At 41.3% G+C, this 14999-nt stretch overlaps 1 protein-coding gene across 1 annotated transcript in view; it reads right to left on the reverse strand.

Moving 5' to 3' along the window:
* Positions 1–14999, reverse strand: part of DCBLD1 (discoidin, CUB and LCCL domain containing 1) — a 67015-nt gene that overhangs the window by 9086 nt on the left and 42930 nt on the right. Inside the window, 4 exon segments of the mRNA XM_032339705.1 lie at positions 413–622; positions 2031–2071; positions 7129–7262; positions 13482–13554. Of these exon segments, the coding sequence (XP_032195596.1) occupies positions 413–622; positions 2031–2071; positions 7129–7262; positions 13482–13554 (458 nt within the window).

A 14999-nucleotide genomic window follows, 5' to 3' on the forward strand; every position in this document is an offset into this window, starting at 1 on the left:
ATTTGCATTTTAAAACCTGACCACAGCTGAGTGTTTCCACACTGACAACATGCCATAAAAAGGTTTCATCTAGGGGCACCTGGGTGGCTCAGTCGGTTAAGCATCTGCCTTTGGCTCAGGTCATGACCCCTGGATCCTGGGATCAAGCCCTGCATTAGGGAGCTTGCTTCTCCCTCTCCCTCTGCTGCTCCCCCTGCTTGTGCTCTCTCTCTCTGTGTCAAATGAATAAATAAAATCTTAAAAAAAAAAAAGTTTAATCTAATCCCTATATCCACACTTAATAATCTGCACACAGGCTCTTCCCATCAAGACAATGTGAAGGCCTGTTACTTTTAGAAAAGACACAGAATACTTTGATGCCGCTCAGAAATATAATTTCAACTGCCCGTCATTTGCATTTGTGAAACTGTACCTGTTATTTTCTTTTTCTCTCCCAAATCAGTCTCCAGCCACTCGCGCTGTTTGCGGTTCTTGCCACTGTCCCTCGAAGCCCATGACAGGTCTTGGCCCTGAACTTGGGCATGGCCAGGAGACCAGTGAACCTCTTCTCCCATATCACTGACCCACTGCCAAGAAGCTCTGATCTGTGTTTCAGGTTCCAAACTCAATGATCTGCTGCAGCCTAAAAAAAAAAAAAAAAAAAAAAAAGCCAAGAAAGTATTTCAGATATAAACACAAAATTAAAGCAAAAAAAAAAAAAAAAGTACTCCAACTCATGTAGAATAATTTAGTTGATTTATTTCCATTCTGGTATCAAATCAACTGTTTAATTACGAGTTTTTAATAACCTCTACTTTTCATCTGACTCATTTGTACTGTGGTCCCTTCCACTTGCTGCTTTTCTTTTTAATGGATCTCACTGAAGTCACATCTCCTATAAATGACATCTCTTTGTTCCCACTATAGATTTTCCTTTTGAGATCTCTACATTCACCCTCATTTCAGCAAAGTACAATGTGCCTTAAAGGTTTAAAATACCACGTTTCTTCTCATTTGATTAGAGGGGACATTATTGTCTGTGTTCTTGAAGAGAAAGGACATCGGGTGTTCTGAAGATCAGTAAGTCGTACTCAGCATTGTCCTTAGGACTTAACTTTTACCATGTCCAAGACAATGCAGAGGTTAGCAAATAAAGGCTACACTCCTCTCCTGGACAAAGAAGACATATTCATATTGTTCTCCTGGAAACATTTTACTTTATGTTGAAAGAATATTTCCACAGAATGTATTTTGTGACAGAGGGGCTAAAAAGCCTTTATTTTGCACACTCATGTTCAATCACTTTATTCAAGATAAACATAAATCAAACTGTAATATTTAAAAACTTTTCCTGGGGCGCCTGGGTGGCTCAGTGGGTTAAAGCCTCTGCCTTCGGCTTGGGTCATGATCTCAGGGTCCTGGGATTGAGCCCCGCATTGGGCTTTCTGCTCAGTGGGGAGCCTGCTTCCTCCTCTCTGCCTGCCTCTCTGCCTGCTTGTAATCTCCGTTTGTCAAATAAATAAATAAAATCTTTAAAAAAAATATAAAAGCTTTTCCTGTTAAAATCTAACAGAGAGGCATTTATCTTAACATAAATGGCATTTTGAATTTTTACTTTTTTGGCATAAAGTTTGACAGCTTAGATTATAAAGAAAAATATGTTCTACTTCATGCTAATTGAGTTACTGTCTCGGTGTTTTTTTTTTTTTTTTAAGATTTTATTTATTTATTTGACAGAGATCACAAGGAGGCAGAGAGGCAGGCAGAGAGAGAGGGAGAAGCAGGCTCCCCACTGAGCAGAAAGCCCAATGCGGGGCTCGATCCCAGGACCCTGGGATCATGACCCGAGCCAAAGGCAGAGGCTTTAACCCACTGAGCCACCCAGGTGCCCCTGTCTCAGTGTTTTTAAGTTACAGCATACTTGTTGCTGTGTGACCTGTGGCGGGGGGGAAAGAAATAAAATCCTTTAAACTTTATCATCGGAGGGGCCTTGGAGGAAACGCTACCACTGAAGACTTTAAAATATCAAATTCTTAAGAGAAGATCCTTACCATTGGAGGTGAAGAGAAATCGCTTGTCGGACAGGGAACCACTGCAACAATAAACACAAACAGGAGGAGGTGAGTTGCTCACCTGGGTCGCAATGAAGGACACAGCACCACAGCCCAGGCACCACAGAACCTTCCCGCACCTCATGGGATCCTCGCCGCACCCTGGCAAGGCTCTTAGCTTCTTCGTCCCTGGCCTTCTAGAGAGAAACTCAGCACCATTGAAGGGAAGCAATGTTCCTCAAGCCACCCAGGTGGCAAGTGACCAGGACTGTGAGTTACAGCTGTAGGGTCAACATCTTGCGTGGTTTCCATCATTGCCACATTGTGTGGGGAAGGGAAGTGCACACATACAGTCTCGGGAACAACCTTAAGACCCAGTTAATTAATCCCTGGCAATGGAGGCAGAAAGAATGACAGCCCTGAATGCTCCCGTTTGCTTCAGTAGCCGCCCTGGCGCACCCCAGCTGCGGTCTATCGTCAAGGACCACGGAGAGAAATGAAGAAGACCGGCCATTTTTAGAAGAATGACCATGTCATTTGCTAGCTGCCTTCTCCACAAACTTTGCTCCTTCCCCAGTGGTGCCACTCTGGGGCAGCCTCAGCCCAGTCTCCCTCCAGTCATGCTGCTCCCTACTGTGGCAAGCGACATACAGCCTTGAGCCATCCCGATACTGGATGACCGGTGCGGCGGGAGAAAACTCACAGCATCTCACAGACCTGGCCTGAGCTGGGCCTCGCCGCTGGGGGGCAGTCCCATGGCTGAGCTGGCATTAATCCCTGGGCCTGTGGACTCTAAGATTTCTACAGTGTGTGGTACTCTCACAGGCAAACATCCTATTGGCCTTGTTCTGCCGCTGTCTCCTTCCGTGGGGAAGAGATTCTAAGGCCCAAGACCATATCTACCTTTTTGTAAATCCCTTACCAACTCAACAGCATAAAAATACGTAGAAAATCCGGAGTTCTCAAGATGAATCTTGCGTGCATAGTATTCACTATATTGATACTAGAGAAAGCCCAAGAGGTAGATGTCACTGCTGTGCTCAATTACTTTACAATCTGAGAGTACTCCTTGTTCTTTAAATGTTTAACTCTGAATTATATCCGGCAACCATGGACAGAAAGAGTCCTGAACGTTAAAATCCTCGGAGAACCGAGAAAGCATCTGGACAAGAGTCTAAGAACCTTCCCATCAAAGCTCTTGTGTCTGTTGTCATTTCAAAGTACCAGGCAACCTACCTCCCTGGAATGGACGTTTTCGTCCATCTTCCTTGTCCACTTTCCAGTGGAGACTCCACAGCCCTGCCATTCCGAATAAGGTTCTTTTTAACCTCTGCACTGACTACAGCGCAGCCACCCATCACTTCTCCCAGGAAAAGGCGGACCCACGGGAGGCCCGGCACTTGCCGCCATTCACGATAGCACCAAAGCCGGGGAGAAGATCCAGCTCTCCTAAGTTTTAAAGAAAGGCGCACCTTGTTCACATTCGAAGTTTCATTAATTTATTTAGAGCCTCTATGTGACTGCTTTTTCCATTTTTTTCTCATGTTTCTGCACGAAGTATTACACTTAAAATTTTGCCCAAATAAAGCCACCTGATATCGGGGTAACTCGGAGGGCCTCACCTTGCTCCCACTGCCACAGGACACTAAAATATTTATTTGGCTGTTGTTGAAAAAGAGAAGTTAGGGAAAGAAGGATAACTGTGGAGTTAGCCCTGGGAAGACACTGCCAAGGATGGCTCTGCTCAGAACAGCTCTCTGCCTGGCTCTTCTCTGTGATCAGCTGGAATATGTTTTTTCCATTGCCCTCTAGTAAGCTAAATACAACCCCTCAGAGAATTCTATCGGTAAACGAGCCTCCTCTTTTAGAAACGAAGGGGTTCTGAGATGGTCACAAATCAGGGTGAATGAATTCAGTCTGATGATTGGAGTTGCCAGCCTTCCCGGAGGGCTCTCCAGAAGCAATCAGGAGGAGGCTGATGTAAACCAAAAGAAAGGCCTTCCCTGCTGGTGGTGTGAGCCTTCACCCTCGGGCTGAGGTCAGACTCTCTTCCTGATTCCATTCTGGTCTCTTCAAATCAAGGAAGTGACCCGACCCAGATGAATCCCAGAAGAACCCTAGATATTTACTTTAGGGACTCCTTCTTCCTCAGCGGCAGCGCTTCCTTCTGTGTTTTTTCCTGAACACCAAACAATCATGTGTGGGAACAGAAGTTCAATGACCGCAGGCGCACTGCTTCCCCAGCAGTGAACCAGCACAGATCAAAACAGCTGCCCCCCAAAAGCCTGGGAGTTGGGATGAGAGCAAGAGATGTGCTCACGTGTCATTTACTCTTCTCTGCTCAGGACAAAGAGCCAGAGCAAAATCAGAGCTAGAAGGAAGAAGGGACCTTGAAATAATTCTGGACTTTCTCTTCTCACCAAAACAAAAATCCAACAATTTGTTCAAAAAAACCACAGGCAGTGTGAAGTAATACTCTTCCTCATTCATTCCAGGTGGACACTTCTGGACTCTTCTCTTTGCACCAACATTTAATTTCCAATTACATAAAGTGACTTCATCTGTATCAAGCCCAGAAGTAATTAAGAACATGTCTACTTCTCTTTGACGATTTAAATAATTGCTTTTTCAAAAGTATAATAAAATCCTAGTAGTACAAGCTCAACATTTTATGATCCTATTTTTCTACAAAAGAAGCATCGAAATGTATACAAACATAGGCAAGAGATTAAAAAAAAAAAAAAAAAACAGATTTAAAACCAGAGCAATTCTTTGCTCCTATCCGGAGATGCGGTTCCCAACAAATCCAGGCCACAGCACGGCATCTTCCTGAAATAGTGTCCTGGTGTCAATATATCAGACCATAAAAAATGTAAACAGAAACAGATCCTCAAAAGTCAAGATGAAGCTGACACAGCTTAGTGTGTATAAGTCATCACTTTTATTATAAATCGGAATATAATATTTATGTTCCAAAAACCTTGAGGCAAATACATAAGTGAAAAATATATGTATGCACATATGTGGCGCATATGTATATATTTATATATAGTACATACGTGTACATGCATACATGTATGTATAAATACATGTGTGCATACATAAAATTAAATATAATACACATATATACATTTTATTTATTTGAGTAAGAATTTTGCTTTCTAAAGGTACTCTGTTACTAAGCTTTTAGATCTTAAATTTGGGACTGATTTGTCTTTGAATGATCACACAATAGGAAAAGAACACTTTGGGACCTCTCAAAGCTAAAAGTCTTATCCAGGGGGAAAGGAGAGGGGAGTCCTATCCATTGTAAGCAAGGAACACAAAGACAGAGCGGTGAGCCTCCCCATCAGAGGGCAGACCGCACGCACCCAGTCCTTAGTGGATGGCTGCCTTCTATGGATTATATATAGCATCACTTGCGTGGCTTGTGAAAGACATGGACTGGAAAACCCTGTCCAGTTACCCCACCTGCAGCCCCGACTCAGGAATGCCCATGGGAGCTCTGCCTTTTCCTTCAGTCACCTGCCAGCCAGGGCCCTGGATGCACACATGGCACGCTCACTGCCACAACTCCTCTATGTCCCTCTCTGGGCTTTGACGCTGCTCTCGTGTCCCCATATGCCTGGTTCCTGCCTCCCACCAAATCCAAGACTTGCCTCTTTCATGAAGGTGACCTAACCAGTTTCTCCCCCAACTTCAGCCATGGCTTCCAAATCCTCTCTCTTGTGAACTTAAGACAACACCTCAATCCAGAAGTGGGTGTTGGCCCCTAAGTTCATTTATGAGTTCATCAACTGGTTATTTGGAACTTAAGACACATTTTCCCAAAAAACAGTATTATAACTCAGAGTCAGAATCCCCATTTGAACTACAATATTGCTAAACTAAGCTGTAATATATTTAAATAAAAGGCAGAAGGGGAAGGGAAAAAAAACCTACTATATAACTTTCTCAAAATGACATCAGAGTCACTGTATTTATGCGAACCAGGGAAGTTATCAACCCCCTTATGTAATTTCTTTTCACCAGTTGAGATGGTCCACACCCACTTGGAGAACAGAGCAGAGAAACACGATTGTGTTCTTTCTGCCCACAAGCAGGGACCACAGCAAAATGGCGGGGTGGGGAGTTAGAGTGGGGATGGTTGGTGATCTGCACATGGTCTAGGGAGTGGTAGAGAATACAGGCCCTGACCTCTCTTTCCTTACTTCTGGATCCTGAAATGCCTGTAGTCTCTCTTGTGCCGTATTTTGGGGACCAAGACTATGTGACAACCTGTCCAAAAAACACAGGGTCATGGTAGCAGGAAGACATTTCTGGGGCCGATAGGGAGGGGGCGAGAGATAAACACCATGGCTGATCAAGCCTCCCTCCCAGGCTCCCAGGGTCAGCCTCCCTCTAGCCCATTCCAAGCTGCCTGTTTCTATGGGCAGACAACCTGGACTACAAGGCAGGCTTGTATTTAGTTCTAACAGCTCTTGTTTTCTACTCCAGAAGCTGAGGAAACCTAAAAGCATTAAAAGCTCAGGTTGAAAAACTGAACAATTGAACAACTGACATATTTTTTTCTCATGAAGCTGAAAGAGCAGAGAATACCAGCAAGCAGAGGTGTATGTTAACAAAAGCCCTCTTTTTTTTTTTCACTTCCCAACTATTACTCATCACTAGGAGCTTGTCTCCAGGGTATCTTCTGGAGGAGCTTGGCAGTTCTATGGAGGCTTATTTTAGTTCCCCGTCTCCTTCAGTACCTTTGGCAATATTTCAGATAACCAGTAATTTATTAAAACTGGGAAAACTGAAAATGGATTGCCTTTATTTTCTCCTCCCAAAGAACCTGAGAGTAGAAACACTCCTTTGCCCCAGACCTTCAGAGATGTGTCATTTCAACTCACTTGTCTGCATAACCAGTGAGTGTCTTTACTGTTGGGCTGATCTTCCACAAAGACACCATAAATGCTGCTTGAAGCACTCACACACATTCTTTGCAGCTGACGAACCCTTGGTATCATAAGCCCACTGTCCCTTCCAACTTGTGAGCTGATAAATTACGCCTTTGGGGTCACCTTCTACTCAGAACAAAAGACAAAGTACTTACTCTTTTGAGAGCACACCGTTGGCCAGGATTCCTTCATATCGACTTAGCCCTTTGCGCTGAAGCACGCTGATCTGACCGCCCAACTCATCTGCAATGATTCCTGCATGGATGGCTGCTTTGCACAATAATGAGGTCTGAAATACAGCAATGTCATCACTCACAGCTACTCAAGAACACATTTAAAATATGGTGGGAAGTTTTCATCTTCTTATAACATGTGGTCAGGATCCTTATTTGACCCACGACATTGCTACATTATAATTCATTTAAATAAAAAGTAAAAGAGGAGGGGAAAAATTATTGTACAGCCATCTCAAAGTGACTTCAGAGTTCCCACATTTACACCAGCTTGGGCACACATCCACTAGAGAGGGAAGTAGGTAATTTACAGTCGTGGTGGCCCCCCAGGGAATAACGCCTCCCAACTATCACGCTCCCGTGTAGGTACTCCAATTGATGGCATGGACCTCATAACTTGCTTGGTTCTGCTGCAAATGACACAGCCCAATCAAATGCCACACACGTCATCGTGGCCACCTTTGACCCTCTGGTCCCACCTGACGTGCCACATGACTGCAGGAGCTCTTGTAGACAAGGGGAGATTAAGAACTGACCAGTCCAAATTGTTGACCCACAAACTCATCAGCAAATAACATGGCTAAGGAAAGAATAGCAGAGGGAGAGGGAGAGGGAGAAGCAGCTCCCCATGGAGCAGGAAGCCCCATGCTGGGCTCCATCCCAGGACCCTGGGATCATGACCTGAGCCGAGGGCAGGCATCCAACCAACTGAGCCATCTAGGCACCCCCATGGCTACAATTTTAAGCCACGAAATTTTGGGGTGGCTGGTTAAGCACGAACAGATAACTCATCAGTTTCTTGTATCTGCTTTCCCAGATACACCAAGATTATTTGAGAATGTGAACCTTCCATATCACAGTTTCCTTTTATAATTAATTCAGAGATTGAACAAGGCACCAAAAAACAAAACAGTGATGTCAACCACAGAATATTAAATGGAACCAAAAACTTCACAAAGGTCTTACAGCTATAAGAATGAGCAACCCAGAGCCCACAGCCTCCATCTCATTTCCTGAGTCTCTTCTGGAAGGGTCAAACAGCTGGCATCTGCTCAGTCCTCCAACACTGCTGCCTGGAGTGACCAAGCAAGTGGGAGCACCTGACCGGCCGGTTAGCAGGTGCCCCTGGGACTGGAACTGGCCCACTGGCAGTGGGGCTGGGGTAGGACTAAAACTCGTTCATGAGGTGCCCAGGCCCCGAGGTCCCTGTGGGCACAGACCTGTGTGGGGAAGTGATTAGGCAGTCAGCCCAGGACTGAGGAGCTGAGGCACAGAATTTTCTAAATAAATTTTAGCAATGCCTCACTTCTCCATGATGGCTAATGCCAAATTGAGAAAAGCAGCTCATGAAATTGTGTCTCAGTAAGTGGACTTGGGAATTTCTCTTTGTGTTAACGATAACACTGTTGCCTTAATTTTCCATAGAACAATTCTCTTGGATTAAGGTTATAATATCTGGGGCACGAAGGAGACCAACCGTTTTTTGTAATAACGTGGTTGCAATGAAATCGAAAATTTCTGTGATCTTCGATTGAGAGAGCATATATTTCCCAAACTAGATTAAATCTGGAAAATGAGTCAGGTTTGAAATAATGACTATCACAGCCAAAAGAGGGGAAAGTTCCTGACAGAAAAGAAATATGAAAATGCTAAAAAACAGATGCAGACACTACCCTCCTTGATTTTGGAGAAAAAAAGAATTAGAAGATGCAAAAAAGATAATGATCTTTAAACTAAAGAGGCAGCTTGTGGGTGTTTTTTGTTTTTTTCTGGAATGTTCTTTTCTTAAATAGGTTTGTTATCATTGTTTTAGATTCTTGGGATACAAAATGCAGCTGCCAATTGTAATGGAAAAGCTCTGAATTTAAATTTGGTAATTTAGCTCATCATCCTGGCTTTGCCTTTAACTCTACCAAGTGTGACTAAGTCGTGTCACTACTCTGGACCTGGCTTCCCAATTCCTCTGTATAATAAAAAGCCTGGACTGCATGATGTCTGGTATCTTTTCTAGTGGGTGTCATCTTGTGATTCTAATGGGCCCCCTATATACCGACTATAGGGTCCACACACACTTGCCCAGCTCTCTCAGCCTCAAAATGAAAAACAAATTGGTCCAGTGGTCTACTGGGCAGATAATCCCACTGTCCCTGGGACCATCTATCTTCCTTGGAATTTGTTCTGGGGATGGGATGGTCTTTATCCCAGGAGCCCTGCCTAGTGGGTAGCTCTCACTGGACTTGGCATGTCCACGGTCTCCTTGGTTACAAAAGGTCAGGTTTACAGGTCATTAAGCAATAGGACCTAATACAAGCATCATGGGCCAACATACATTCCCATTCTCCATAGTGACCACCATTGAGAGACCTCAATGATATGTATATACCCTTTTAATGAAATTTATTCAATTGCAGCTCATGTTTTCCATAATATCAAACGTGGGCCATAGGATACAACTCCAAGAGACTAACCACCAGATCTGGCTTTTACAGTATTATGATAAAATTATTAGGCCTTTCCGGGATTGTTTCCTTTAAAAAAAAAAATCCCTCTCTTAGTCAACCAACTTAAATAAAATAGATGTTCACTTAAATTGGAGATTTTTGTTATTAATCTTAAAAATTTACTTTCACTGAACTTGACCCTTAAAAATTCCCTTTTGAAGAGCGGCAGAATCTATACTTTGATTTTCTGGCTATTTTTGAGGTCCAAGCCTTGCTGATATGTAAATATAGGAAAGCCACATCACTGGCCTGTTTTAATTAGTGAACTGCATTGGGTTCAAATGAAATAATTTAAATATAATTCTGTAGGAAAAGAAACTCAACAGACACTGAGAAGAATACCTGTCTGGCTCGTGAAATTGCAGGTTGATGGTAGGAATGACTTCTGAAGTTCACTAAGCCATAAAAGATGGCCAAATAGATCAGCATGAAATAAGACTGCATCAACTTTCAAAAAAGTTATCAAATCATCCCAAAACTGGAGCATTTTCTTATCTTCCTTTAGGAAAACTCAGCTTATACTAAAAAGTATTAACACAGTATTAAAATAAAGTTTAATGTAAGACTAAATAATTTAGCTTGCATTTAATAAAACATGAATAAGGCACATATCTTAAAATGATGGTAAAATGTTAACTTATAGGACACCTAGATGGCTCTGTCGTTTAAGCATCTGCTTTCTGCTCAGGTCATGATCCTAGGGTCCTGAGATCAAGTTCTGCACTGGGCTCCTTGCTCAGCAGGGAGTCTGCTTCTCCCTTGCCTGCTGCTCCCCCTGCTTGCGCTTTCTCTCTTTTTCTCTCTGACAGATAAATAAATAAAATCTTAAAAAAAAAAGTTAAATTATAAAAACGTAATTCCACATTCTATCATATGAATTGTTCCTATGTTGCTATAGTCTTTGTAATTACCATATTGGCAACATTTTCTTACAAAAGTAACATGCATTTACCGTAGAAATGTTGGAAAATGTTTTTTAAAAATGTCACTCATACTGCCTTCACCTGGAGACAGTCGTGCGCTATTATAACGTATTTCCCTCTGGCTTTCTGTGGGTGTACAACAGGCCTGGCTTCTCCTCTTCTCCTCCTAAGCCAGGAGCACACCGTGCACTGTCTTCCTTTATTTTAAAGTACTTCTTGAATATTTGGGGTGAACGGAGAATTTACTAAAACACTTATTAAGGGATGTCTTCCACTTAAAACCAGGTACAGTCAGCAGGCTTGGGAGAAGGTGCCAAGAGAGAAACTGTCCTGGGGGGTTGTTATTTCTGGTCTCCAGGTGAGGCAGGTCTCAAAGAGAAGCCCATTTTATGTAATTGGCATTGGAAGCACATACTAACACAGAAGTCAGGGAGGCAGAGTCACACAACCTCAAGAATTCAAAAAGACAGTTAAAGTTCTCTACTGATATTCCTGACAGTTACTTTCTCCACCCCATAGCACCTTCCCAGACATATACGGGCCATATCGGACAAATGGTTGTAACACCCACACTTGACACTTCAAGGGACTAGAGCTCACCATTTCTCAAGACATCTCATCCCACCTTACACTGCTCAGTTCTTCCTCGTATGCAACTGAATCTGGCTTCTCTATAACTCTCATCCTCTGATCCTAGTCCTACCTTTTAGAACAACATAGAATGAACCAATCCCTTTTCTGTCATTGTTCTTTAAGACAACGTATTTCTTTCCTGAGACGGAGCACCTGTTTCATTAACAGCTTCTCTAGTAACTTGTTTTACAGATTCTGTCATCCTGACCTACAGAATATGCTTTGGTTTTGCAAAGATGATTCCAGGAAGGACATGCCACCACTGAACACATTTCCGAAGATGAAGGCACCATGGAGGACAGACTCTAAGAAACCCTCCAGGATGCCCGCCTCCTGGTATTCTCCCACCGTGAAATCCCTGTCCATGTTGAAATCCCTATCCATGTCCTGCTGCCTTCTTCTACTAATAGCAAATGTGATGGGATGCCACTCCCAGGATCACATTACCTAAGGCTATAACCTGTCTTACTAGAAGACTCCCTTGTTAGGAGATTCTCCCTGGGTGAGAACAAGAAGCAAGAAGGGACGTCAGGAAGGCCCAAATGGCAAGAAGCTAAGGATAGCCTCCAGTCAAAATCCAGGAAGAAACCGGGGTCTTCTGTTCGACAATCCATTAGTAACTGAGTGCTGCCCACACCACGTAAGCTGAGAGGCAAAGCGGAGCTTCAGATAAAATGCAGCCCCAGCTGACAACTTGGATGCACCCTTTTGAGATCCTGAAACAGAGAGCACAGCTAAGCTGTACCCAAATTCCTGACCCATGGAACACAAGAGATAACACATGGGTTGTTTTAATTGAAGTCTGGAGTCATACTGTCATGTAGCAACAGGTAACTCATATAGCCACGATATCAACATATATGAAAAGGCACCAATAAGGCTTCTTAGAAAAGATTAGTTTTCAAAACACAAATTTTCCCTCCAGGTAAAGTCATTCCGAAAGCAAATGATATGAAAAACCAACTAGAGTCGATTAGGAAACCTGTTTGCTAGCACTTACGGATCATGTACTCAGGTCTACCATGCAGGAGGCCATTTATTTACCTGCTGTACTCAAACACAGAGCTCTGTCAAGAGCAAGCGAGATAAACAACTAAAGCAAGAATATTGCACATAATTTTGAAGTTTCTTGTGTGGATGCAAAAATAACAAAGAGACTTTCTGTTGCTGAGGAGAATACTACACTTCAACTGTTTATTTCCCTTAATTTTCTGAAGTCATTTAGAAATAGCCTTTAGTATATCTCAAATTGAGGTATGAGAAATCATTTTAAGATTCAAACAATTTATAGGCCAAATGCATATCCTATGTCAGTCTTGCAAATAAAGACAATACATGAAAAAGAAAACAGAGCAAAATAGCAAAGTACACTACTTCCAGAATCAGGATCTATTAAAAGCAAAAATTAAAGCCAGGTCTGTTTCCCGCCTACTGGAGATGAAATTATCCATCTTCTGGAATATGTATGTTTTCTTTGAAGCATGAAGACACGTCAATAATTCTTAGAAAAGTTCCATCACTACACAGATTTTCACATTTCTAATAACTCAAGCCAATTTTCTTATACTAGAAACTCAACTAGTTTAAGTAGCAATGTTAATATTCAAAAACCGGATACCAAATTTCCAGGATTAAGATCTGTAAATAGTAAGAAATGATGTGGAGACAGGATATATACTTTAGACAAACGACTTCTTAAGAATGTATTTTTCTCTGGGAACAACATATACAATGGAGAGTCTTGTTCTGTAGAAGAAACTGGGGGTGCGAGGAAGGACGGACTAATACAGAAGTGCAGGGCTGCTGGCTTTCCTGGTCCCAGACGTGATGTTGTTACTCTGTGATGTGAACGGGCATGTCCTTGGCTATTACATGAACCAACGGAAGCATTAAAATAAAGAAATAAATTACAAAAAAATACCAGATGACCTCTTATAAAAAAAAATAGATGGAATTATACTCATAGGTTTTGAAAAGGGTTTTATTTACCATTTCACTTACCATGCTTAAGTGGAAATGCTAAAAACAGGAAGGCATGCATTAATAAATCTTGTTTTTTATACTTATTATTTCATTTATTCTCAGAAAAAAGAGAATTGTGCATTTACCTACAGAGTTTTAGATCTTATTTGACATGACTTTATGATGAATTTAGGCAGAGCAATAAACACTTTTTAAAAATTTCCTTCCTGCCCTAAAATTACCCTCAATTACTTACATCTCTGTATCCATCCACCAGATTCCCAGAAATGTCTCCTGCAATGTCTCGACAACCAGCTGGGCAGAATTTGCTGGAAAAAGGAAATAAAGAATTGATATTTTCTTAAATTACACTTAAACTAAAAAGTATAAATTATACTTAAATGTATTTTCTCTCCTCCATAGAATATGCAGGAGGAAATATTTTTTTTTAATTTTTTTTAAAGATTCATTCATTTGAGAGAGAGAATCCTCAAGCAGACTCCGCACTGGGGGCAGAGCCTGACATGGGCTTGATTCCAGGACCCTGAGATCATGACCTGAGCCAAAATCAAGAGTCAGCCCCTTAACCAACTGAGCCACCCAGACACCCCAGGCATATTTTGTTTTAATAAAAAATCAGAAACTGACTTGTGAAAACACAGATTAATCTAAAATGTAAACCTGAAGGCAAGTTTTACACAATAATTATTTGTTTTATACAAGGATGCGTTATTAATTCTATTAAACAACGAGCTTCCCTAATGTATCTTAACTGATTCAAAGGTGTCTAAGATATATTTTTTATTTTTATTTATTTACTTTTTAAAAGTTTATTTAAGTAATCTCCACACCCAACATAGGGCTTGAACTCATGACCTAGAGATCCAGAGTTGCATGCCCTTTGGACTCAGCCAGCCAAGCACCCCTCCAAGATATAATTTTTAAAAAGAAAATTCTAAACACTATACATAGCATGATCTTGTCTTTATAAAAAGATATGCTTAAAATATATAAAATAACAACTTGTGTTTTTCATGAATATAAAGAAGACAAGGAAGATTATCTCTGGATTCTCTCCAAGAACAGTATTTTGAGAAACTTTCACTTTCTGTGCCATTTGACTCTGTAATATCTTGATTCAGTCTACTAGCACTCACTCCCCAATAATAACTTAATGGAAACCACATATGAAAATTTAAATATTCTAGTAGCCACATTAATCAGGTAAAGAAAAAAGGCAGAACTAATAAAATATCCTAGCTAACCCAATATATTCAAAGTTTACCATTTCTACATGTAATGAACAAAAGTTTTTCAACAAGATATTTCCAGCCTTTTCATTCTGTATTAAGTCTTCAAAATCTGTAGTTTATTTTATACCCATAACATATCTGAATTTGGACTAGTCACAGTTTATAAGTCTTTTATAGCCACACATGGGTAGTGATGATCTACATTAGGTATAAATTACTTGTGTAATCAGAATAAAAGGTACACATATTTTTTCAGGTTTACTGTGATATAATTGCAAAACATAAGATATTTTAAATGTATATCATGATGATTTGGTATATGTTACCCAACTAGTAAATTAATATATCCATCACCTCACATATATTAATATATAAATGTATATATTTAAATATACACACACACACATAACATATATATTTTTGGCAAGAACATTTAAATTCTACTCTCAGCAAATTTCAGACATAGAAATCACTGTTATCTGCTACAGTCATGGTACACATTAGATTTTCAGACCTTATTC

This window comes from Mustela erminea, chromosome 4 (assembly GCF_009829155.1).
Source record: "Mustela erminea isolate mMusErm1 chromosome 4, mMusErm1.Pri, whole genome shotgun sequence".
NCBI classification, from domain to species: Eukaryota; Metazoa; Chordata; class Mammalia; order Carnivora; family Mustelidae; genus Mustela; species Mustela erminea.